At 41.5% G+C, this 27,155-nt stretch overlaps 1 protein-coding gene across 1 annotated transcript; it reads left to right on the top strand.

The window, feature by feature from the left end:
* Window positions 1-1,193: 1,193 nt before the first annotated feature.
* col6a1 (collagen, type VI, alpha 1) lies at window positions 1,194-25,325 on the top strand. Its single transcript, XM_085139599.1, has 35 exons — window positions 1,194-1,466; window positions 2,046-2,175; window positions 2,587-2,787; window positions 2,881-3,040; window positions 4,230-4,346; window positions 4,427-4,447; window positions 5,089-5,109; window positions 5,197-5,241; window positions 5,347-5,400; window positions 5,503-5,547; window positions 5,856-5,882; window positions 5,981-6,007; window positions 6,132-6,176; window positions 6,266-6,319; window positions 6,862-6,924; window positions 7,006-7,068; window positions 7,157-7,210; window positions 7,305-7,340; window positions 7,423-7,485; window positions 7,764-7,826; window positions 8,863-8,925; window positions 9,764-9,826; window positions 9,928-9,978; window positions 10,066-10,101; window positions 10,311-10,373; window positions 13,610-13,675; window positions 14,685-14,720; window positions 15,078-15,114; window positions 18,337-18,345; window positions 18,439-18,572; window positions 18,964-19,061; window positions 19,794-19,980; window positions 20,072-20,243; window positions 20,498-20,527; window positions 23,400-25,325. Exons 1-35 carry the CDS (start codon window positions 1,379-1,381, stop codon window positions 23,987-23,989), a joined length of 3,012 nt encoding a protein of 1,003 aa, XP_084995725.1. The 5' UTR covers window positions 1,194-1,378; the 3' UTR covers window positions 23,990-25,325.
* The last annotated feature ends 1,830 nt before the right edge of the window (window positions 25,326-27,155 follow it).

Here is a 27,155-nt window from a genome sequence, read left to right as displayed (position 1 = left end):
CTGTGAACATTGGGCTTCACCCCGAGCCTCTCGTCTCCTTTTTCTTCACATGTATAGCTTAATCTTTTGCTTCTAGTGAATGAAACAGATTTCAGTCCAACTTGTCAGATTCATAAATTCCGGGGGGTTGTGTAACTCACAAAAACAAAGCTTATTGCAGAGCTCTGTTGGTGCATTCCTCTGAGTTTTATTATGGAATAATGTATTCCTGATGAAGGCACGAATTGTGAAATGCACGCATCACGCTTCATGCTGAGCACCACATCTGCCAAAAATCCTACAGATTTACAATGAGAGCCTGCTAATAAATACAGATCGTAACCAGATGTGTCCCCCTCTCTCTTCCTAGTCCCTCCTCCTCTCCCTTCTTTGCTCTCCTTCTCTCCCTAACTCGGTGATCTCAGTGGAAAATCTGAGTCCAGGCCAGTCCTTCGATGCCTTCACACACACACAAACACACATACACACACACATGTCGGCAGCAACTGTGCAGCATCCACCTCCCACCCCCCCATCAACACCTTGCCAAATGAACGCCCCCTCTTTCCAAAGTAGCTTCCAAGGTCAGCCCTCAACGAGCGCTAGATGGCGCTGCTTCCAAAGGGTCAATAGAGACACCACCCCACCGCAGCGCGCTCCCACGCCCTTCTCGTCTTGCTTTTATGTTCAGGTTGGGTCTGGACTTTTAAAATGAACCAGATGTGTTAAAGCTCCACCCACCAACCCCCACCCCATCTTCCGCAGATTTCTGCAGGAATAGAGCTCAAAATGCTTCCAAGATGTGCGCCACATGGTTTTCATTAAGCAACATGAAGTGATTTCAGCTTCATCTATTCTGGTTTGCATTTCTTGATTTTTGTGGGTGACATGTAGGCAGTTTGATGAAGGGGCAGCCGCGTAGTGACCAAATAACATTAAAGGGGCGCTCTCTATAAACGATGTGAAACTGAAAAACTAAATGTCCAGTTTCCACATTTTCTCTTTATGCCAAAATAAAAAGAATAAGCTCTGTGAATGCTGAAGTCTCGCTGAAAGTCACCAGTTTATTGTTTGACCCCTTTTAAGGAAGCGTGCACATCTGGGTAATTGGCGTAAACTGCTGGTCCGTGCGCGCTCTGGTACATTGCTTCTCATCAGCTTCCTTAGAGAAAGCTTTACGAACTCCTCCTCCTTCTCTTCCTCCTCCTGCTCCCCCCTCCTCTCCCCTCACCGTGCGCTCTGGTCCTCCTCTGCGCGCTCTTGGGTTTCGAAACTCCGACGGAGCTCTGGATCGCCAAAACTTCACCAAATCAGTTTAGAGGTGTCGGGCTTGGGGCCGCAGTTGTTTTTTGTCGGGGGTTGGGGTGCCGTGATTTAGTTGTTCTTTCACAGTTTAATCATGGAGACTCTCAAAAGTCTCCTCGCGCTGCTGTGCGTTTTCATGGCTGGAGCGCAACTACAGCAGGACCAACGGCGCAGAGTTGCTGGTAGGTTTGCTGAAAACATCTGGTGCTTTCCAAGCAGATGTTCTAGTGCGATTCTTTTGCACTTGAAGTGTGTTTATTATGTCGAATGCAATGAAATCGTGTGTTTGCTGTATTTTGGTGCACTAACAACTAAAATGATAGAATCCTAGTCCGCTATCGTTTTACCTAATGGTCATGTGAGGTGTTGGCTGTAAAGCAGACTGATATGTGATGTCAGAGTAGCCGAGAACCTCAGGCCGGCTCCCCCACCGAGGTGACAGGAGTCATAGGACAGGTGTTTGTGCAAACAGCCATGTTATAGATGCAGATAGTCTGCTGAGGTTTCCTACCTGTATGACAAGATCAGCCATTGAAATGATCTAATGTTGCTCATTATAATGATCTGTAGGCCTCTGGTGCTGAAGTAATGACTTCTGCTGGTTTCACCAGTCTTGAAGCTGATTGTTAACACGTTTAGAGAAATCTAAGCAGCTAGAAATCACATTAGTTGGATCATTTTTTCGTTCTTCTTCATTTTTTTTTTAAATCGTGGGATTATATTTGCTGATCACAGTCATTGATTATCTGCTTTGTGAACAGAGTGTCCTGTTGACCTGTTCTTCGTCCTGGATACATCTGAGAGTGTTGCCCTCAGAAGGACACCAGATTCCTTTTATATTGACCAGATCAAAAATTTCACCAAGGACTTCATAGATCAACTCAAAGACATGTAAGAAACACACACACACACACACACACACACACACACAAATTACCTTCAGTTCTGGAGGAAGTGTTCAGGTACCAGTAAGGAGCACTGTACAGCATACTCGGATACACTGTGGGCGTGGCTACAGGTGCAGAGCCCTTTTGACCTACCCACCACACCCACCACTTACAGTGGCTGCAGTTGGGGAAATGTAACATAGAGTAACTTTTAAACACCTGGGCTTAGATTTTTTTTAATCAAATGAAAGAACTCTGCCAATTACTTTTATATGAAATATAATGGGATGAAAGTGTGAAGCAGAATGAAAAAGAAATACTTCCCTCTGACTATGACTGTGATTGAATCTGCATAGTTCTGGTCCACCCCTGCCTGTCTGTACCATGTTTGATTTTAATACCATTGCTTATCCAGGCGCCACCAGTGTGACCGCATCCTGACATGGAACTCAGGAGCGCTGCACTACAGTGACGAAGTCATACTGGTGAAGGAGCTGAGTGACTTGAATACCGAACGCAATGCCCTGAAGACAGCCATCAACGAAATCAAGTACATCGGCAAGGGCACGTACACCGACTGTGCCATCAAGAGGGGCCTCGCTGAGCTGCTCATTGGGTAATAACAGCACACGCATAGTTTCATCCTGAAATAATAAAGACGCTGACAACATTTCTGAATGTGTTTGCATACGTGTGTACCTGCTTTTAGGGGATCCCATTACCATGAGAACAAGTATTTGGTGGTGGTGACTGATGGACATCCTATTACTGGTTACAAAGAGCCATGTGGAGGTGTGCAGGAGGCTGCTAACGAAGCCAAGCTACACGGGGTCAAAGTGTTCGCTGTCGCCATCTTACCTGACCAGGAGGTACAACGCACACGCACACGCACACACACACACACACACACACACACACACACACACACACACACACACAGATAATTTTTTAAACTTTGCACAGCCGTGCATTGCTCAAATACATTTTGGGGGAGTTAAGGTTTGGCCTTTCATTTTCACTAAAATCAGTTTCAGTCTTTTTTTCATAGGTTTATACTTACATAGCCATGTGTACATGATAAAGGTTATTTGATCTCTGATGAAAACATCTGTTCTGTTTTTTTAAATTGTGAAATATAAGGGATAAGTCTTATGATTATAAACCAAATCCTGTTTGCAAATGCATTAAGACAGAAATGTCATACTAAGAAGATGTTTTTCTTTGGATGATCTGGTCAACTCAGCTTTCTGATGCCATGTGAAGCTAAAGAGCGTAGTCCACTTTTTCCACTTTTTCTCTTTTTCTCAAGTGTTCAGATAATGAGGTCAGAGTGTTAGCTAAGGCAGCTCTAGGCTCTGCTGGATATCAGTAAAAGCTGAAACTTCTAATATGGTTATATCAGGCTCATGGCTCTAGTTGTAAGCACAGAAGCTCCTCCCACCTGTTTCTGTTTCTGAGCACCAGCCAATAAGAAGAAAACAGGCAGTAAGGAGGCGGGAGGGATGCTTAATTTCAGACAGGTCATTGAATTGGTGGACTGTAGGATGACTCGGTTAAAGATAAATAAGGCTTGTTTAGACTGTGAATCATGCAAACGTGGAGCAAAAAAAAAAAAAAAAAAAGAGCATAAAAGGTCTGCTTTAAAGACAAATCCAGCATAACTCAAGTGTAAACCCCACAGCACAGTGAAACAGTTTAAGAAAAAGTGAATTGAAGAAAATAGAATTCTGGAAAAACAAATTATTATCTTTCCAAATGTTTTTGATTCCACCATGGCTTCTTTAGATTAAACAGATATACAGATTAAACTCTGCATGCACTGTATTGAAAATGCTTTTTAAAAATGTGTTCTGTTCACAGTCAGTTAAAAACAAGTACTATTAATCTTAATACCATGTCTCTGCGTGGTGGATTTCACAATTTTCCTCTACCGGCTAATGTCAGGAAGAACATGTTGGCAGATGTTAATCTTAATCATTCGGATACTAGTGTGGCCAGAAGGGAAAATCGATGCTTCTTTCCGGCTTGTAGATAAAGATGTTTGTGTTTGATTTACAGGAAGCCAGGCTGTCTCTCATCGCCACAGACCGCAACTACAGACAGAACTTCACTGCTGCAAATGATGACCTCAAAACCAGCAAAATGGCAACCATTAAAACCATCGTTAACATGATCGTACGTCTCTTCTCTTCTCTTCTCTGAACATTTAAACATTTGGATTTCAAACTAACTCCTGGTTTATCTCTTCTTTCCAGACAAATGAAACAAAGGATGTGGTATGTCCAATTATTTTTTTTAATTCAGATAAAGTTAACTTCACTGATTGCTGCATGCTTTGCTGCAGAAGCCGGCCTGGGTTTTCTCATGTTTGGGGCTGGGAAGGCTGGCTAGAAAAAAAAATGTCACCAATAATGTTAAGCTCTTGTTTGTTCAAACATATTTTTGGCTGAGTAAATATTAAGCACTCTGCTTTTAAAGAAACAGCCTGACATCTTATTTGTATCTGATGAGCTCTGCTGATTCATTTTGAGTCAAAATGCGGTGTTTAAAAACCAGGGTTAAAGTTTGGATGTTTGGATGCTTATAGTATCTTCACTGAGATGTAAACTTCACTAAACAACTTCACTAAACAGGAAACTAGGAGAGGTCACTGAGGACACACACTAGATGCTACAGTCACCACATCCAAAAGCTAATTGAGATTACTGCGATTACTATTAAAACTATAATTGTTTTGGTTTTTACCGCTGTGTGTGTGAGAGGTTCAGGTGACACCAGAAAACAGTTTTTTTGTATTTCCAGTGTGATTGCACCTGCCTAACAGCATGTCTTACTTTGATTTGAGCAAAACAAATATCCAATGTGAACGCACAGACACACTTTTCATTTTTTAAGATCTTTTGTTCTTTTTTTCCAGTGTTGCTCGTTTGAATGCGTTGTAAGTACTACTTTTTTTATTTTATAAGTCACAAGCATGATTTCTCTTTGGACTATATTTTTGGAGCTAACTTTTGTTTGCCTACAGGCTCCTGGAGGGGACAAAGGACCAGATGGAGAACCTGGCTCTGAGGTGGGATAGCTGTTGGGAAAATTGAGAGATGTAGTTATGTACAGATCTCCAACCGTCCCATTTAAACCTTGTTGACTAACCTCCATCCTCCCCTTCTCTCTACAGGGAGAAAGAGGTAGACCAGGGATGCCAGGAGAGAAGGGAGATATTGGTGAAGTGGTAGGTGGCTTCCTCCAGTAATAAGCATAAAAAGTATGTGACATCCAACACTTGGTGCACCTGCTGAAAAAACTGTCTGTTTTTCCCATTTCTTTCTTACAGGGCAGGATTGGCGACCCTGGTCCTGTCGGTTACAGTGGAATGAAGGTACAGTGCACTTAATAAAACATGCTGATAGATTGGAGCTGGGATCTAAGGGAGCCTTCATGATATTTTGAAGCAAAGTATTTACTTGTTTTTTTAAATTTTCTGCACTATGAAGTAAACTAGAAGGATATTAGTCCTGCTCCAAGTAAATTAAGTTTGATTTCTCAAGAGGAGGCTGTCTGGTAACTTCGAGTATGTGTATATTTGTCTAGTCACGACCGCTGACCCCCAGTCAGTTTTCCCACCTTATCATTCACCTCATCCCCCATGCTGTGTAATAATAATGATGTATGTGTTTCTGTTTCTAGGGAGACCGTGGCCCGAGAGGAGGAAAGGTACTGTCAGATACCCCAAAATATATATTTTAATAAGATTCAGTTCTGTGCTTTAATATTCTCGAGTGACTGACTCTGTGTTTGTGTGTTTTCTGCAGGGTGACAGAGGACACAAAGGCTACGAGGTGAGCTAATATTGACTTCTTGTCTTCAGAGAGAGAGGCCGTTGTACCGACGATTGCCCTGGAATCTTATGGTTTCCTGTCGCTTTTATTCTTTCTATTCTTTCCATCTGTTCCATCTTCTCAGGGAGACAAAGGTCAAAGGGGAAAGGATGGAATCGACGGACGCAAGGTGAGTAAAGTCCGGCCATCTGATGCGTCCATCTTTCTCCTCTCAGATGCATCCGTTTTTTAGATGTTTTTGTGTGTTTTCTCCTTTAGGGTGAATCTGGTTTCCCTGGACTTGCTGGCTGTAAAGGCTCTCCTGGACAAGACGTGAGTTTAAATATATACATTGAACCTGTTATGACCTTTAATCGAGCACCATTAACACTCATGGCCAAGTGCAAATGGGAGCTAATCATGAGATCCATGACACTAATTAGAAAAGTTGGAAATGTGCAATCAGATGTGTAGATATTGGGACAAACAGAGTTTATGTTTTGTCTTAATTACACTCTTGAACACTTTAACACACCCTCAGATAAGCCAATGCTGTTTTCAGCGTCTTTGTTTACAGATTAGCCGTTAGCTATTGTGTGCATGCCTAGGAATGTCGCTCTCTTTCTTTTTATTTGGTCCAAACACTAATTCTGCCTGGTATCTTCTGAAGCCAGCAGACCCAGAGCATGTGCTACTTAATCTTTGACTTAGTTTACATTCTTTTCTGTCAGACTGTTTGGATGAGTCCATATAGCTGTACTGTAAACATACACACACATACATGAGCTTACAAGTACGGCAGCCTCCAAGATGGAGTGTTACCTCAGCTGCTTCTGATCATGCATTGAAACTGTCTCTGTGTTGTGTGTTTCCAGGGCTCGCAGGGAGAGCATGGACCAAAGGGAGACCCTGGCTCTTATGGAATTAAAGGAGGAAAAGTAAGAGAGAAGGAGTTCTGGGTGCTGGAATTTTGTGTGGCCTTTAACGCCCTGTATTAAGGTGCTGTGTGCTCATTCCAGGGAGATCCCGGGAGGGACGGCGAACCAGGACGACCTGGAAACTATGGACCATTGGGCCCAAAGGTGAGTCAGCGTACAGAGAAACACAGAAATGACGAGAGATGACAAAGCAGGAACTTTGATACAAAATTAACCATGTTTGTCGTGACAGGGTGATCCAGGCCCTCGTGGTCCTAACGGGGACAAAGGAGAGCGCGGCGAAGATGTAAGCGATAAAGCTGGATAAAACCAAAAAAAAAAAAAGAAGTTCATGACTTTCACTGTAGCTTCTATAACTTTCTGCTGTGTTTGCATTTCAGGGATCACCAGGGGAAGATGGAAAGGCGGGCGAGAAAGTAAATATATTGACTTTAAAATGGTGTTTTTGTGTGTGACAGCTACCAAAATGCACGTTACCGTCACGAAAATCTCTTGTAGGGGCTACCTGGAGAGAAGGGGGAGCAAGGTTCCCGTGGAAACCGAGGCCCAAGAGGGGAACTGGTAAGTGCTGATAATAAAGGTTTAGCCCCAGTCCCTCACGGGCCTTCCCCAGTTCAGCATTTTCTCCTCAGAAATTCATGGGAAATTCAGTTTGGCACGTGTATAGTGAGTCCACTGTAACCACACTGACCTTAATGGAACAGTTTTTATGTAATTCCTCATGTACTCCCACTGAGCTGACTGTTTTTTAAAGCCTGGCTCTGTCTGCGTTCATTGTGTTTTGTTACTGTCTTGAATGCCTTTAGTCTAATTTATACATTTGTTCTTTTCCTTGCCAGGGGGATCCAGGACCCCGCGGAGAACAAGGGAGGGAGGGCACAACTGGCCCCAACGGCGCCCCCGTAAGACAGAAACACTCACTCAAATATGAGCAACCATGCAGGCATTCAAACAGGCACGAGCAGTGAGCGGCCCTGCTTACAATGCTGCGTGGTGTAGCACGGCACAGCCCCAACTATAAACCACTCGCTCTTTCTCTGGAATTATCCTTTTTTTCCTTTCGTAGGAACATGTTAGTGGGTGCATGCGCACATGTGAGCAGTTGTGCATATTTCATGTTAAGTGGGGATAAACTGGCCAGGTTTTCCAGAAGTAAGACCTGGCTGTGTCCCCGCAGTGCTGCCCACTCCTCCCTGCTTTAACCCCAACTCCCCTCCTCTTATTCTCCGTTTTACTCCTCCTGGGAACATCAACAGTCACTCTTTCCCCTCTGACTCAGTTCTTCTCTCCGTCCTCTCAAGCCAAAGCCTCACCATGGTTTTTCTTAATAAGGCACCAGGCAGTGTAATAATAATAATACGTTACAAGCATCAGCCGTGGCAACCTCCGTGATGTCAGAGCGTTCAATGGCTCTTTTGTGCTTCTGACTGTGCTACTTTCCTTGTCAGTGAACACTAAGGAAATGATTAGTATGGAAAACATGGAATAACGGACAACCGGAATAACGGCATAGCATTACTCTACAGGAGTGTTTAACAGTATTTTTTGTGTGTTAACTAGAATATAAAGAAGCGCTGTGGTGTCTTTGTCTTATTGCTTGAAAGTCCAAAACCTAAATATCGTATACGGCATTTCAGATTGATCCAGATGTTACCAGATCTTAGCAGTGACTTTTGTTTCACAACATCCTACTGAATAATGTTACAATGCAGAGAACATAATTTCTTTTTTCACTGCTCTCCGGGCGATTATCTGCTCACATAGACACAGAGATGGGAAGAGTTGAGTAAATTGTGAAACTTTTCCTCAGGCAAAGACTCGTGGGAAGTGTAGTTGTTAAATGGTGACACTGTTAAAACTTTATTTTTTTTAAAATCCTCCTTTTTGTTATGTACAGTAAAGGTGTTTAAACAGTTTGTCATTAATGTTGTTTTCCAGGGTGAAGCTGGCAAGCCCGGGCCTCCCGGGTACAGAGGAGATGAAGGCCAAGCCGGATCAGAAGTGAGTCCAACAAAACAAATGTACAGGTTATAATGAAAGTGCAGGAGTGTTTGAAGAGTTTGTTGTTCCTCCATGAGCGAGAGGCTCCTAAATGAACTGCCCTTTATCTGCCAAAGTTAAAACTGTAATTTTACATGAGAGACTTTTTTGGTCTGCCTTTTTGTTTAAAGTTGACGAACGTCAGAAACAAACAGGGACTGTCTCATACTTTTATGTCATTCAAAGTAATAGTAAAGATTTGACACTGTGTTTTCAGATAGCAAAGGCTAAAGTGCTACAAACCCGCTGATGTAGCTTTAAATCCATAAAAATTTTGTGAGTCAGCTTTGTTTTCATTTGTCATGTCTGTTGGTGGTTTGATGCTCGTTATCACACAATCTAGGCAGTCAGCTTGCCAGAATCTCTGACAGATGGCAGATACTGATAGTTACACTATTAAGCCTTTAGATGGGACTGTGACATGTCTGTTATTAAAACGGATCAATACTCAGTATTACTGTCAGTAAAACAGATGCTGCACTTTTGTTTGTGTTTCAAATGAATGAATCAAATTTGGTTTTAGAGCTCACTGAATCACATGATTATTATCATCACGAGAGGCTGCCATTTACTTTCTGATTTAGAATTTGAACTTCAGTCTGATCCCACTGATGTGATCAGGGAGAGTTTTTTGGGTGTTTTTCAGGTGGAAATTTCAAGAAATAGAACTGGTTCACAGTCTTGGTCCACACATTAACTCAAAGACACACACACACACTCAGTATCTGTCAGCAATATCCAAATGTTTTCATGTTGCATTTCATGTGTTTCTAATCTCATCATTCCTTTCTTCTCTCAGGGACCCAAAGGGCCGAGAGGAATCAAAGGAGCTCCAGGAGACAGGGGCCCTATGGGAGGGAGGGTGAGTCAGAAAGGGGGGAGACAGATGTGTGCTATCAATCATAACTCCGGTCGTGTGTGTTTGCAGATGGATCTGTAAGTGTCTCTCTTTCTTCTTTTCAGGGAGAGGATGGCGCTCTAGGAAATGGCACAGAAGGTTGTCATGGTTTCCAGGTAGGTAGTTGGGGCATCTCAAGTGTGGAGCAGCTTTCTCGCTGTAACTATGTATATTTTTGATGCTTATGTGGTTTTGTTTTTTAGGGTTATCCTGGGCCCCGTGGAGACCCGGGTGAGCCGGTAGGCTCTTTTTTTTTTTTTTTTACATAGACAATCAGGGCACTTTTTTTTTTAAATCTGAGATCAGATGTTGGGATGCACGTTTGTTAGAGGCAACGATTAACTGAGCTAAAATTGATGTGCTTTGTTAGCCCTTTTATCATCATTATCATTATCTGTCTTTGCCAGTGCTCCCCTGTAACTGTTTATATCTGCCGTGCATTTATCAGGGTGGCAGGGGGACGCCTGGACCCAAAGGAGATGATGGCGAGCCCGGAAATCCAGGCCCCGATGTAAGTCCAACTCTGACTTCTTTTCCCTTTTTGAGTTGCTACTCGCTCTTGATATCATTTTATCTTTCCTCCATTCCTTTCTTGGCGCAGAGAGCTGACAGGATATGAGTCACACGGCTACTATTTTAAACATATTTTCATATCTCCTTATTTATTTGCCGTCTTTTAACACGTCTCATACTACAAAGTGACTTTTTGTCTTTTCTGCTTTTCATTATTTTTTTCTTTTGTAGTCTAGAAGTATTTTGCTGCTCTTGTTTTTTTGTCTTTCTCCCACACTTTCCTCCTGTTCAGCAGCTGGAAATGCTTTAAGTGCTTTTGAACACATTGGGGATGAGGGCTTTGAGCTGATGCAGCTGTGTATATGTCGTTGTCAAGGCTACTAGGAAGTGAGCAGAGACGATGAGGGGACTGCATTACTTTTTTTCTGGATTGTGTGTGTGTGTGTGTGTGTGAGAGAGAGAGAGAGAGAGAGAAATTATCCCTGTCTTCTGTAACCCTTGGTTCAACTTGACCGTGTTTACATTTAAATAATTTCACTTCCAGGGTTCCAGTTTCACAGCTTAAAAGTTTCTATCCATACGTCCGTGCACCCTGACCTTTTCCTGCAGAACAGTCACACTCTGTGAGCTGTGGATTTACAGTGCCAGATCAGTTTACCACTCATCAAAGCTTTCTGTCCTGCAGCCAGGGCAGGATAAGATGCCGTACAATTCACCCAGTCACCCAATATTTTACTAAAATTTGCTTGGTACTGTAGTAATGTGTCAGTAATGTACATGATACATTCACTCTGACAGCAGAGTAATGGGCATATTCTGTTAAATGAATACATGAGGCAACCCAAATTATCTGGTTAGCTTAGCATAAAGCATGAAGACTAGCTTAACTCAACCCAATGATACTTGTTTGAGGTATGCAAAAAGTTCAACAAGAGCTCAAATTTTATAGTTTTTAGGGACTAACCTGGTACATAGATCAGCATTCTGCACAAAAGATAGATATATATGAGCTTTTAGAAGTGCTAGTGGGTGCATGCTGTCATTGAACACACAGGAATTAGTTTAGCAGAATTGGTGTTAAGCTAACCTGTTGTTGCCTGCAGCCTTGTATTTGGACAGTGGTCCAGTGGTGACTGTTCTCTCATCTAGGTTTGCAAAACAAGTCCAGTTAGTTACCAAAATGGTGTACCATTTAAAAATGGTTTAATTTCTACACCGCACCCTGTATCGGTCCATGACAAAATCGTAGACTAAAAAAAAACATAGTTAAAATAATTAGATGCCATTTTTTTTGTATATTTCAGTGAACAGAAAGAAGTTATTATGTTCCACTCATTCTCAGAGGCATGCATGCATTTCTGTTTTCTTCTTATGTCTTTCTTCCTAGACAATGACTTTCTTGTTTCCACAAATTCTCAGCTGTTCACAAAAAAGCTTTTTGTTGGATGGTGGAAGGCTGTGAACGGCGTGTGGCTTTCCCGCCTATTTAAAGTTGTGGCTAACATACTTTTAAGATCATATCCTGCAAAAGGTATGACAAACAGTCGCATCTGGATGTGATCGCTAAATATAATGCCATAAAATCAAGCCTGTGATTTGTCTGGCTGTTTGTGTAACTATGGATGATGTAGTTCATGTTCATTACATCCTAGCATTTGAAGTTGAGCAGTAATTGGAGTCACATGCATTGTGCGCACATGTATGTGTAGATATATATGTGTGTGTGTGTGCACACGTGTGTTCCTATTTAAGGCTCACATCTGTTGCCATGTGTGTTAAAAAGCCAGATGGTTGTCATTACCATCTCCCCAACAGCCCTTGTGTCTCTGCTGTATCTGTCCACTGTAGGTAGATGGTTGTGTTGCAGGACTGCAGATCTGCTGGTTGTGACTTTACACTGTGAGCTAGTCCCTTTTGCTTACACTGCTTCCTGCCTTACATGTCACTCCCAATCAGAATGTTTCTAGGACAGACATTTCTCCATTAATGATCCGTAATATTTTCATTCACATTGTTTATGCAGTCGTTTAAAAAAAGGAGAGTAAATACACTTTTATCCAAAATCCCTTTAAAGCACACAAGCACCCACTTTAAAACAGTTTCTGCTCTTCTCGTGTGTTTGAAAGATTTTTTTTTTTTTAAATATTCTTTTATTTTGGTGTCTGCTTTCAGTTTTGGATTATTGTGAAATTCATTTCAGCTGCCTGTGGTCATTCTCAAATTTTTAAGTGTGTAAAAGTATCTGTGGGAACATTCAAATTCAACGGTGTGATCATTGTCCTAAATCAATTTGTTTAGCTCTCTGCGCTTCTGCAGGCCGGGCCACAATCTCACAGCGATCAGTTGTGGGTCAGGGTGCAGCAGCTGCAGGGGCTTTGGCTCCTTTATCCCGCTGCATAGTTAGGTAGCTGGCCTTGATGAGACATGGCACAGCACTTCAGTGGATTTCTCCAAGATCAGGCAACAAACTCGTGCTTACAATTTCTGAAACTGTGTGTGGAGCAGGCAGGAATGCATTGTCTTTGTATACACAAAAATAAATGACGGTGCTCCACTTTCTCCTTCTCCTCCACTTCTATGATATAAACTACCACACTCAGAGACAAAACTCTTCTGAAGTTTTACATTTATTACTTATTTCCATAGTCAAGCACAGAGTCATAAAAAAGTAAACAAATGAACACACACACTAATCAGGTTGTTTTGCAGTCAGGTAATTACTTATACAGTAAGTCAGTAAGAAGGTTTTAGTTGGACTCTGGATCTAAAAAGTGTGTGCCACTGCAGCTGTTTCCAGTTTGGACAAAACTATGAGCTGTGGTTATTGTTTAGCAGTGCTTTGCCACACAGCATTGCACATTCATTGTGATTACCCATATGGAAAAGATATATATAAATCTTATAAAGTTTGTATTTGTCTTGTGTGAAACTTGTATGAAAAGCATACAAGAGTGAAAACAGATATAAGATCCATTGAAAAATTATATAATGAAACTTGTATGTTTTGGATACTTACTAAAACAATACATGAAAGTGGCCACTTTCATGGGTAAATCATATAAGTTTTTACTATTTCTTTTCCATATGGGTAGTGTGTAAATCAACTTAGTTTCTTTAAATAGCTTTTCATCCTGTAATTTGAAAAGATTTACAATCATTTATTTCAAACGAGAAAAACAAAACAAAGGTGTGACCCTTTCTTTTAATCTCCATTCATTTTCTCTTTTTTGACAGAATAACGAACCAGGGCGTCTAGGACCAAAAGGGGCCAAAGGTCACAGAGGGCCCGAGGGCAGGCCGGTAAGAATGACACTGAGTGTGCACGTATGTTTGTGGTGAATGAATGTGTGAAACATAGATTCATGGGCAATGCCGACATAATATTTTTTCTGTTAATGTTATTTGTGCACTTGATTGGTTAATTCATTAAAACATTGATTCTTCTTAATAGGAAAGAAATACAGACTTAGCAGGCCTTTAAGAAAGTGAGCTAACAAGAGCACAGCCAGCTGTCAACTCTGTCCATTTCCATGTTTCAGACAGACACCACAACACCAAACCACATGCTAAGAGATGGAAAAAAAAAATCATTGCTGTTTCCTTAAACCTTAAACTTTGTGGTGTTGCTTCATGTGAAAATATAAACAAAGCTTAATCTAAATATGACATTAATCTAAATGATCGCACGCTCTCTGAGAGGAACCACTACTCAGGACACGTTATGTCTTCTTCTCCCCCTGTTCCGTTTTCTGTCTTGTGTCTCTGTGCATATTTTGTATGAAAAGTTTGCGTCATGTGCTCCGAGTGCTGTTCTTCTCCTCTACAATTAACGGCTGTCTCTCTCCCTCGCTCTCTTTTCCTGTCTTTCTCATTCTCTAATGTGTGTGTGCTAGTCTGGTGTCTTTTACGCAGAAACGAGTGCTCTTAAACGGAGCTTAATGTCGGCTAAAACATAACAGATGGTTTTCCTACAGTCGAGAAAAAAAAAAAAACAACTCCCAAAATTCTGTGGCAGTGAACTTTTGGACGTTTCAGATGTTTGCAGAACGACAGTGGCGAGCACGAAATGTGTGGGCGCGGATTGTGGGTTCAGTCATGGTGAGAACCTTGCGTACAGTCAGAGGAGTAACGTCTTTTTCAAAGAAGCCCCCCATATTTTTTAATTCCAACTAAAACACAAAAACTTTCCTCTGTCATCTTGAAGCCAGACCAGATAGACCTTTGGACAGATTTTAAAAAAACAAAACAAAAAAAACCCAGACATTTTTCAGGAGGATGAATCACTCAAGTCTCCCTATCTCCTTTTCAGGGACCACCAGGGCCTCCCGGACCACCAGGAGCCGATGTGAGTATCAAGATAAAAATTGAATCAATCCAATTAATGTGAGCCTTCGCCCTCAATTTAGCCGTAGCACCAGAGTGCTAACACACTTAATTCCCCCTTGAGGCTGTGCAAGTTTTGCATCTGCAACTGATACTGTATGTTCAGTCCAAAGCCACACAACCAATTTCCTGAACACAAAACCCCATAGCCGCTCACTGGCTTCTAAGTAAAATATCACGTAGTCATGTTTTCATTTTCTTCTCCTTTGGAGCGGCTCAAAAGCAGTCAGGGAGCTGGCTGTGTGTCGTGTTTGTATATTATGTAATGTGATGTAGGTCTGCGGCCATATTGTAATGTATCCTCTGCCTCTCTCTTCAGGATTGTGAAATTCTGGATATCATTATGAAGCTCTGCTGTAAGTTCAAGACTTAACGGTTTGCATTCTTGAACACCCACTCACAGAATTTAAATTCTTTATGTTAAAGTTTTCTCTGTCATTCATATGTATGTATATGTGTATATATATATACATATACATATATATATACATTACAGTTACAGTGGTGAGTGCGAATATTAAGCATTGCAGATGTTTCAGATAATGAGGTCAGCATATGTACAAGTAATCCCTGTGAGCCAAAAGTTAAGACCTCAGATTGTCAGTTTCAGAGTCTTGGTTTGTATGATGTCATAAACAGGGGATCTCCCTAATGTGGTCATCTCAGGCAAACAGCTCTGACTAAGAGAACAGAAGACCTGCTGTTCGAAGCTTCTGGTTGTCAGGATCACCCAGTCAGAAAAAAGGATGGCTTAAAGTCTAGACTAACTAAAAACACATGTATAGCCTCTTCGATTAAAAATGAACGTCATCCATTTAAATCTGATTTTTAAAAAGTCTCAGTGCAGTCTGGGTAGTGATGTTGAACAGTTGGAACAGTCTTGGACTTTACATTAAGATAAACAGGGAGTTATTCTGTTTATCCTTTTCAAGCTGATTGTACTGTAACTGAGGAGGAAACCATGCTGGGTGTCGGTCAAACTGGACATCCATATCCAGCACTAATTTCCCATCCCAGTATAGGATCTAATCCCCTCCACCATGATAAGGCGATGTTTTACAGAGGGGAATTTAGAAACCTACTGTGGAAAAAGTAGGTTTGTGAAAAACTGAAAAAGAAAATTGAGGAACCTAGACTTCAGTGGGGTTCAGTGTCATGTAGACTGGGCAACTTTCTCGACTGGAGGGCTGTCTAGGTTGATACACCAACGCAAAGCTGCATGGAACTCAACAATAGTGCCTCTGGTTTATCAAACTGGGGTGATGTTTCTTCTTTTTAAGAAGGGAAAACAAGGTTGTGGTCCAACTTTAGCAGAATCAGCAAACCTCAGCTCTCTGGGATGTTCTTTGTTAGGGTGCTTTTGGGAGAGTCTGTCCATTGGTCGAACCTCAGATCCACGAGGAACAATTTGATTTTCATCCTGGTTGTTGAACATATGACCAACTCCTTTTCTTCTCAAGGATATTGCATGTATTTTATGGACAATAAAACAATAAGATATCCCTGAGTGTGTCCTCTGGGATTGCTTTAGTAGTATGAAGTGTCTGCCCTGCTGTCATGGGCCATTCTGTGCCTATACAACCTTAGTAACAGCTTGGTTTACATTGCCAGTGCTAGGTAAGAACCAGCAGGTTTGCACACAGATTTTAGTTATAAATTTTATGGATAGGTAATTTTTGGTTATTGTCAAGCAGAGGAGGGTTTCTGGTTTTGTGGCCTCGGGATCTCCTCTGCTTTTGCAGTTTATAGCCCAGTGTGAAACAGCAGGAATGAGAATTAGCATTTCCAAGCCTGCGGCCATGGTTCTCAGCTGGAAAAGAGTAGAGTGCTCATTCCAGGTCACAAAGGAGTTGCTGCTCAGGTATCTCAGGGAAATGGACAGATGGATTGGTGTAGCATCAGGAGTGGTGCAGAGTGCTGCCACCACATCATTGCTTAGGCTACTGCAAAGATGAGGCAGTCCAAGTCTCTGCTTAGACTGCTGACCCTGTGTCCCAGACCCTGAAAAGTGTTGGAAAATGAATGAATGGATGTTGCTCCACTAACAGTGTTTAACGAAATAAGCATCTACTGATGTAATATAGTCCTCTACCATCATTCCTTTAAAAAAAATAAATAAATCCAAATAAACTTTGTGTTTAAACAGTTAGACATGGTCCACAAACATCTGTTTATGCACATCTGCTGGCCATCATAGGTCTGCATCTGAAATATTCTTAAGAGCTTAAAAAAAAGAACACAACTGGACTTAGAGACGCTTCTTCATCGCTAAAAACGAAAGGTGAAGAGTCTCAGGTATTTAATGTCTACTGAGTGTTGTCTCCTTTGGAAATGATCCTGAGAGCTGTTGTTCTGCTACTTGACCTGCTACTGACTATTGGTTAATGCCATCAGCGGTGTTTAAGACTGAAACTACTGTGAGACCCTGCCCTCCTCTGTCATGTGACCTATTGATGTCACTTGAGGTGAGGTGAGTGGGGGTTGAAGCAACGGGGAAGGGATCTCAAGACAGTGGCTACAATGTAGCAATGGACATAGGTGGCCTCCTTTACTGGTTTTACAAACCATCTGTCTACTCCGTCCAAAATATGAACATTGTCCTTGTCCTTTAAGTACAAGTGTACACCTGAGGGTTGTGCTGTTGAATGATGAGAGGTGAAACGTTTTGACAAGCTAAAGAAGTTAAGACAAGCTCTTAAGACTGCCATGACCTGGATGATGGACAGACATCTGACATACTGGTCTTAGTTGGAGGTTGCTGGTCACTTATGGACTGCTGAGCTGATTGAACTGGCCGGTTGTCATCTTCCTATTTGAACAGGGTCATGACCAAATGTTTGCTTTCGGAGGTTGTAAGTCTTGGATGTATTGGACGGTTATGTGCCCAGCATGAGAGGATTTTATATTTACCATTGTTGACATGAAGTCCAAAACCATTGATTCCTTTTGATTTATTCATTGTTCATAACCAGCTGCGCCATTGGTATATTCATTCCATCAATGCAGCAAAAGTATCATAAGAGACGTGCTCAAAACACAGCCACAGTCCCTCTGTTTCTTCACAACAGGAAAGATGTTAAGGCTAATATTGCTTCCTTTGTTTCCTTTCAACTGGAAATGAAAGCCAGATGCAGAGCAGTGTGGCACAGAAACTTGTAATGATAGCGTTTGAGTTTAAATCATCATCCCAGAGAAAAAGTAACAGCAGCTTTCATTAGGTTATAATAAGGAGTAAACATTGAGGATTGTTTCACTTTTTTTCACAGAGTATTTCAGGTAATTTAAGCTAGTGCTTTAATAGAAGATAGCATTTATTGCATTTTGAGAGATTCAAGTTTTTAGTTTAAGAAAAGAACAGCTAAAACTGAACCAAAGCAAAGCTGATCTTACACAGTCTTAAAATACAAATATGCTGCAGGAAATTGATATAATAGGGCCACTTTAAACAGTTGGCCTTCTTTAGCTCAGTGCTAGGCTAACCATAATGAAAACCCAAGCAGCTTGTATCATGCTACATTTAACATTCATTAACTTTGATTTGTGTTTTTTCCCCCCCATGCTCTTCTAATCACCCCCAGCTTGTTGTGGTGAGTTTGGAGTCATTGCCTATATTGTTCTCCACTGTCTGTGGCTACTTTGACGATTAGCCTTTATGAAATTATTCATGTGTGTGTCTGCAGAGTGTAAGTGTGCACCAGTGGACCTGGCGTTCATCGTGGACAGCTCAGAGAGTATCGGTTCTACAAACTTTGCTCTTGCCAAAGACTTTATCATCACAGTCATTGACAGGCTGATAAAAGACCAGCAAGTCAAGGTAACATCCTCCTTTAATTTATCCTCTGTTTTGACAGCATAGCATTTCATATTCTTCACCTTTTTCCTCTACCACCATCTGTCAGCCACATGCTTGACCTTTGTGGGATTTGTTGTTTATTTAAAATCATTCCAAGAATGGTGCTAAAGCTATTTTTCAGATATGTTACGAAATACTCGCCTCGAGAACAAACCTCAAAATAGAAAAGTGTGAATGAAAGATATTCTCTTGGGTTTGGAACATGCTTTTACGTCTCTCCAGTGACTCTCCTCTCCCAGTTTGGTTGCAATTAGTCAGGATGGGTGGGACACAGAAATGTTGACAGAGGAAAACACACACAGACCAAAACACACAGTCACCATGCAGTGCTTTGGGGTTTTTTTCTTTCCAGTTTGCCATCAACGAGTCCACAGTGAGTGTTGTCCAGTACAGTGGATCGCAAGCCCAAGAAGTTGTCAGACTAAACTCAAGCCTCATCGAATTCAAACAGTGAGTTCACACACCCGTGCGGCAGGAGTCTCTGGCTTTCTTTGTTCTTTATAAATGTACTTTAAGAATTTTGCAGTGCAGTAAAAAATGAGACAAGGGTAGCATTGCAGATGTTTACGCTGATAACACAAACATTATGCAGGAGCAGGTAATAGATAATAGGTATTGATTTTCCTGTATAACTTAGATTTCTAACTAACAAGGCCGCTCATTCTCTTTCTCTTGGTAATATTTTCTTTAAAGTTATAAGACATTTTGGGGTCAACTTGAAAGAAATAGATGCAAACTATAATAGTATATTTCAAATCCCCATATACCAGGATTATTCCCTAAATTCTGCCAATATAAACAAAAGCAGTGGATATTTAAGTCGTTTTTAAAGCGTTTTTAAAGATAAAATTAGAAAGTTTGACGAACAGGTCAGAGGTCCAAAGTAACGTCCCCTGTATGCCTTTATGATGCTCTCAATACAAACAATGGCAATAATGGACAATGAGGGACTTTTCTATCCTAAAAAACATCACTATAGACCTGATCAGAAATAGATCTGTCGCTGTTAAGTTAAATACACTCTAAGTGGTAATTACTTATCTGGAAACAGAAATAACTGTTTAAATGTATAAAATGAAAGAACCATTGAATACAGCATGTTGTATATTTTGCCTTATGTTTCAATGTTAAGCACGTTTTCTTTGTGTGTGTGTTTGTGTGTGTGTGTGTGTGTGTGTGTAGGGCAGTGAGAGAATTGAAGTGGCTAGCTGAGGCCACGTACACAGGCGAGGCCCTTGATTTTGCTTTGAACAACACAATCAGTGTCATGAGGAAAGAGAACAAAGTCGTTCTCGTTCTCACTGATGGACGCTCTGATATCGACAGAGACAAGACCCCCCTCAACATACTCTGTGGTAAAGGCCTCCAGGCAAGTGTGACACACTTTGAAACACACACTGTAGAAGGTTGAATCACATCCCTGTACAGGCAAACCTAAAAGGTCCCTGCTTCATCTCCAGGTTGGTGGTTTAGGAGTAAAGGACTACTCAGGCCGTGAGCCCAACAAAGAGCAGCTCGACGACTTGGCGTGTAAGAGTGACCCCAAACCAGGCTTTTCCGTCGTGCTGGAAAACTTTGCTGAACTTCTCGACGACAATTTCCTGCAGAACCTTACAGACACAATCTGTAAAGGTACAGCACAGCTCCACATATTTAAATAACCTATGAATGCACTTCTTATTTAGTTATTAGTGTTGTTTTAGCAACACCGTATTCACGATATACAGCGATATCCAGGCGTCTGTGTCAGTTGCGGTGACAGAGAAACATTAAAGACTTCTTTGTAGTAACAAAACAACACGCCAGTATCTGATCTTGCAGTTATTTAACCAGCTGGAAACAGTAATTTGGAAATAAACTGACTTATCATGTGCTTTCTGTTACAGAGAAGAAATGCCCAGACTACAGATGTCCCAGTAAGTCTGATATTCTTTTCCAATACACAGTTACACTGGGTTGTATTATGTTTGTACTACTTTACTGGGTTTGACAATGTCTTACGTCCCTCATTCAGAAATCAGTTGTTCAAAGCTATTTTTGTATAGCACCTTTCGTGCAGGTTAGTGCAGGTCAAAGTGCTTCACAACTGTCAAAAAGACATAATAAGGAGGAACAAATAAATTATATAATAAATTAATATGCACCAGACAAGAAATAAATCTAAATTTGAAATGGCCTATAGGTAAGATAAGAGTAAGTCAAATAAAGCTTAAATCAATTTAAAAATACAGTGGGGCAAAAAAGTATTTAGTCAGCCACCGATTGTGCAAGTTCCCCCACTTAAAATGATGACAGAGGTCAGTAATTTGCACCAGAGGTACACTTCAACTGTGAGAGACAGAATGTGAAAAAAAAAAATCCATGAATTCACATGGTAGGATTTGTAAAGAATTTATTCGTAAATCAGGGTGGAAAATAAGTATTTGGTCAATAACAAAAATACAACTCAATACTTTGTAACATAACCTTTGTTGGCAATAACAGAGGTCAAACGTTTACTATAGGTCTTTACCAGGTTTGCACACACAGTAGCTGGTATTTTGGCCCATTCCTCCATGCAGATCTTCTCAAGAGCAGTGATGTTTTGGGGCTGTCGCTGAGCAACACGGACTTTCAACTCCCGCCACAGATTTTCTATGGGGTTGAGGTCTGGAGACTGGCTAGGCCACTCCAGGACTTTCAAATGCTTCTTACGGAGCCACTCCTTTGTTGCCCGGGCGGTGTGTTTTGGATCATTGTCATGTTGGAAGACCCAGCCTCGTTTCATCTTCAAAGTTCTCACTGATGGAAGGAGGTTTTGGCTCAAAATCTCACGATACTTGGCCCCATTCATTCTGTCCTTAACACGGATCAGTCGTCCTGTCCCCTTGGCAGAAAAACAGCCCCATAGCATGATGTTTCCACCCCCATGCTTCACAGTAGGTATGGTGTTCTTGGGATGCAACTCAGTATTCTTCTTCCTCCAAACACGACGAGTTGAGTTTATACCAAAAAGTTCTACTTTGGTTTCATCTGACCACATGACATTCTCCCAATCCTCTGCTGTATCATCCATGTGCTCTCTGGCAAACTTCAGACGGGCCTGGACATGCACTGGCTTCAGCAGCGGAACACGTCTGGCACTGCGGGATTTGATTCCCTGCCGTTGTAGTGTGTTACTGATGGTGACCTTTGTTACTTTGGTCCCAGCTCTCTGCAGGTCATTCACCAGGTCCCCCCGTGTGGTTCTGGGATCTTTGCTCACCGTTCTCATAATCATTTTGACCCCACGGGATGAGATCTTGCGTGGAGCCCCAGATCGAGGGAGATTATCAGTGGTCTTGTATGTCTTCCATTTTCTGATGATTGCTCCCACAGTTGATTTTTTCACACCAAGCTGCTTGCCTATTGTAGATTCACTCTTCCCAGTCTGGTGCAGGTCTACAATTCTTTTCCTGGTGTCCTTCGAAAGCTCTTTGGTCTTGGCCATGACGGAGTTTGGAGTCTGACTGGTTGAGGCTGTGGACAGGTGTCTTTTATACAGATGATGAGGTCAAACAGGTGCCATTCATACAGGTAACGAGTGGGGGACAGAAAAGCTTCTTACAGAAGACGTTACAGGTCTGTGAGAGCCAGGGATTTTCCTTGTTTGAGGTGACCAAATACTTATTTTCCACCCTGATTTACGAATAAATTCTTTACAAATCCTACCATGTGAATTCATGGATTTTTTTTTTCACATTCTGTCTCTCACAGTTGAAGTGTACCTCTGGTGCAAATTACTGACCTCTGTCATCATTTTAAGTGGGGGAACTTGCACAATCGGTGGCTGACTAAATACTTTTTTGCCCCACTGTAGATATTAAAATATTACATTAAAAATGTAAAAAAAATAAACACAAATAAAATAGCAACAAAAATACAAAGTTAAAGATATAGTTAAAAACATAGAAAGTTATTTTAAAAAATCAAATAAAACATCAGTAGGACATGTAAGAAAACCCCAAATCCAATCTTTTCAGCATAAAAGATTAGATTTAAATTTCTTTTTAGCAATTTCAAAAACCTCCTGCTGTTTTAGCCATGTGGGTAAAACCTCATGGCTGCCTCTAAACATTTTCTTCCTCCACACTGGAACAAGAAAAAGACCTGAAATACTTTATATGCCATCAGCACGTGAGACATAGATACTGGAATAAGGCCACGAGGTGCTTTAAAAACAAGTAAAATGATTTTGAATTCACTACTGACAGGCAGCCAGTATAGACGTCAGAATCAATATAATCTTTCTCTTATTTCCAAATAAATGATCTAACTTCTGCTGATGTAACACATTTTAAGTCGACCAGATAGCAGGGCATTACAATTATCCAGCTTGGTTGGCATAAAAGCATGTTATCAGTTTCTTTGTGTTACTCAGACCTAGAAAAGGTCACACAATTTAAAGCAGAAGGAAGGAGATTAAGTGACAGACCCCATATGAGCCCTGACGTTCAGATCAGAGTGGCTAGAGGTAACTCTGAACGAATTCCCTTTTTCTGTTTCCGTCTCTTAGCTTTAGGCTAAAATTTATTTTTAGTTACTTCTGCCTCTGCCTCACCTTTTCTATATTATTTTAAGGATTGTTTGAAAAACATACATCTCAACACAGTCGCGTTATTCAGTGAACGAAAGTCGAAAAAACCCAGACCAACAATAAATTAGAATCTGGATGTTAAAGACATCATAAATAAATGCTGTGTTTCTCTCTCCTGTGTTGTAAATCTCTGACCAGATGTGTTGCGTGTATTATTTCTGCTTATATTGCAGTCTATTTTCCTCAAAGTACCGATATTTTGGTGATGATGGACAGCTCGGCCAGCGTAGGCCAGCAGAACTTTGAAATAAGCAAAACCTTTGTCCACCACTTGGCTGATCGCTTCCTGAATGCAAGCAAGCCGCGTGGTGCCCAGATTAGAGTGGGTGTGGGCCAGTATAGTCGGAATGTTCGCTGGGACGCGCCGCTGACTAACAGTTCGATGGAGTTGTCTGAGGGAATCAAAGCAGCTACCTTCCAAAACGATGTCACCAGCGTGACCCAGGCCTTGGAGTATGCAATCAGGAATTTTACCGATGGAGGCAGTAGGAAGCTGGTGCTCTTCTCTGACGGCAGGTCTCAGGGCATCACCCAGCCTGTCCTGGAGAAGCGTGTTCGCGAGGTGGCGGATGCTGGTATTGAGCTCTATGTCATCTCAGCTGGCACCCAGGTCAACGAGGCTAACCTGCGCACTCTGGTGAGCAGAGGACGGCTGGCCGACATCACATACGCTCAGCGCCATCTGTTTCGTCTCCCAGACTACCCATCTCTGCTCCGTGGGGTCTTTTACCAAACCGTCTCCCGCAGGGTATCCATGCCCTGAATGGGGATACACCATACAATAGGACTAATACGCTTTACATTTTTAGTCCAATGATTATCCAGTCTCACTCATTTACAGTACACTGTGTTTAAAAAAGAAAAGAAAGTCGCAAAACGACTAATGATTGTGTGGCAGAAAAAATGTAAATTTCTTCAAAAGATTACCCAGAAACTTTTATTTTTTTACCCCAACTTGATCCTCCAAGGCAGACCATGTTAGGCTGTGTACAAACCCAACTTCACTGAGATCATAACCAAACGAAGGTATTTGACCTAAACCACCCACTTTTAGAACTTTCTGCCTTGGAGGTAAAGTTCAGGGTAAAAAAGTGCCAAATAAATGGGTAACTCCGGTCCTGGAGAGCCATCAGTATTAGCCCGTGTCTATTTCTAGCTTTCATCTGCATTAGGCTGATTTCTACTCAGGTATCCCTGTATCACTGTCAGCTCTGACTTCAGCTTTAAACAAGGCTCTTTGAAACAGCACTTACTTGCCTTTCCAGGACCGGACCTCCTGCCCTTTCAAGGATTGTGTTTAGAGTCTAATGTGGATTCTTTTTTCTTATTTTCATTATAGCTCTAGCCACTCTTTCAAGTGGTGTCAGATCTGTTGTGTGACAGTAACGCAAAATGAAGTGACCAATCACAGCTGTGAACTGATTTATTTTAAACTCCACCTCCATGATCTTTAAGTGTTAACTTAGTCCACAATTGGAGAAAACTCACACTGTTCATTATGTCAAAGTTATATTAAATCACCAAAACAGGATGTGACATCAGGTAGCCTGCTTCACCAGAACTCCCCAGCTGGACCTTACCTGTGTGGTTCTGTCTGTGAGTATGTGTGAACCCTCTCAGTGTGTGGACATCATTTACATGTAAATGTGTGTTTTACACAGAGCCTCGGGGCGTTGGTCCATAAACAGCTGTGCTATGGTCGCTGGTTCAAATAATAGAGTAATGACAAAAAACTGTTCTTTATTGTCTGTGGAGCAGAAAAGCCTCCGTTTCACACACACATACGCTTACACGCATAAATTGGTTCAGTGACCTTGGAATCTGCCATGGTGGAAACCTTGAAAATAAACATGGCACTTCTCACACCTACCCACACACAGAAAAATACACACAGCTTTTTAGATCACCTTAAGTGGAAGTTCAAAGTTGTTGTTATCTTCATTGGCTCAGAGTCACTGAGCTGTTGTTGTTATCTGTGGTGCTACTAGTTTCAGTGTATCAGCCTCTACCCTTTTTGTTAAAGAAGATATTTTTACCGTGGGGATGCACAGCCACAGTAGTTTCATAAGAGCTCCTTCAATAAAGGTTGCTGCACCTAAGTGTGATTGTTTTTGTCCTGTACACACACACTCGCAAAGCTAGTTTACAAAGATCTATTCACACATGTTCATGTACCTCTACTGACAATTCTTTGGTTCAGATTAAAACACTGAGGAGAAAAAAGAATTTTTACATCTCTCAGGTAGTGTTATAAAACAATGCATACATTTACATTGCTATGCAGATGATACTCAATCATATTTATCTGTGAAGCCAGCAATTAGTTAAACTACAGACAAGTCTACAGTACACAAATGACCGAATTTCCTGACTGAATTTCTCTTCACCTAGACTCCAACAAATTGAGGTTATTGTACCTGAGCCCTAAAAATCTTGGAAAGCGTGGTTTCTAACCAGGTTTCTACTCTGGATGGCATTACCTTGATGTCTGCTAACAGTGTGAGGAATTTTGGAGTCATTTTTGAAAAGCTAGTCCATTTGGGGCAGGGAGAGCTCAGTAGGTAGAGTGGTTGCCCCATGATCAGAAGGTCGGGGGTTTTGACTCCACTGAACGGCTACCCTGAGGTACCCCTGAGCAAGGTACCGTCCCTACACACTGCTCCCCGGGCGCTGCATTGGTGGCTGCCCACTGCTTCACTGGGTGAATTGGTTAAATGCAGAGGAGTGATTTCCCTACGGGGACTAACACATACACATTATTTGTTACTCATAGGCAGGAATACTGTGATTCATTACTGTCAGGCTGTTTTCAAAGTTCCCTGGAAAGTCTTCTGTTGATCCAAAATGCATATTTCTCCCATATTACATTCTCACCATTTGCTCCCTGCTATATCAGGGAATCAAATTTAAAATCCTTCTCACATAGAAGGTCTTGAATAATCAGGCCCCATCATAACTTAAAGATGCCATAGTGCCTTATTATCCTAACTGAGCACTTTGTTCTCAGACTGCTGGCTCACTTGTGGTTACTATGGTATTTACTATGGAGGGTGATCGTGGCCGGTGGCTGTGGCTACAATGTAGCTTGCCATCACCAGTGTGTGAATGTGTGTGTGAATGGGTGGATGACTGACTGTGTAAAGCGCTTTGGGGTCCTTAGGGACTAGTAAAGCGCTATACCATTACCATTTACAGGCCATATTTAAAAGTAGAATGAGTGGCAGAGCCTGCAGCTTTCGGGCCTGTGGAACCAATTTCCGAGTTGGATCCAGAAGACAGACACCTTCACTACTTTTAAGATTAGGCTTAGAGCTTTCTTTTTTTATATATAAAAACATATAGTTAGGGTTGGATCAGGTGACCTTTAACCCTCCCTTAGCTATGCTGCTTTAAGCTCAGATTGGTAGATGTCTTTTTCGTACCTCTCTTTTTACTCTTTAATTGCGGTCTTCTCTTTCTGAGAGTTTGTATTTTGCTCTAATTTCTCTTTTCTCTTTTTAATCTTCCCCTTTCCCACTAACAGGTGAGGCCTGTTTCCTTGTTATTCCTGGTTATGGTAAATTAAGCAGATAGCTGATTAATGTAATTCTCAGTAATGATGATGACCAAAGAGATATCAGTGGGCAAATCCATCATCGGGCTTAAAAAACATCATAAACGCATCAGGGAGATAGCAAAAATATTTGGGAGTGGTCAAATCAACAGGCAACGCACTGGTCAGCTCAGCAACACCAAAACATCTGGAAGACAGAAAACAACTAAACTGCAGACAACTGAGAGAATTATTTCTACGGTTAAGAAGAATGTCTTCATAACATCCTACCAAGTGTACAACGCTGTCAAGGAGATAGAGATCTTATACAATCAATAATGAAAATGAGACAAAATAAGAATGGAAATACAGAGGGTTTGCAACAAGACGCAAACTA

This window comes from Neolamprologus multifasciatus, chromosome 18 (genome assembly GCF_963576455.1).
Source record: "Neolamprologus multifasciatus chromosome 18, fNeoMul1.2, whole genome shotgun sequence".
Taxonomy (NCBI): Eukaryota; Metazoa; Chordata; class Actinopteri; order Cichliformes; family Cichlidae; genus Neolamprologus; species Neolamprologus multifasciatus.
The sequence above is the reverse complement of the archived record's forward strand: the minus strand, read 5'-3'. Positions and strand labels throughout refer to the sequence as shown.

Coding starts and splice junctions, on each gene's coding strand:
- col6a1 (XM_085139599.1), top strand. CDS start 1,379: ATGGAGACTCTCAAAAGTCTCCTCGCGCTGCTGTGCGTTTTCATGGCT. Junction 3,041..4,229: donor CCATCTTACCTGACCAGGAG/GTACAACGCACA, acceptor TTTGATTTACAG/GAAGCCAGGCTGTCTCTCAT. Junction 9,979..10,065: donor AAGGTTGTCATGGTTTCCAG/GTAGGTAGTTGG, acceptor TTTGTTTTTTAG/GGTTATCCTGGGCCCCGTGG.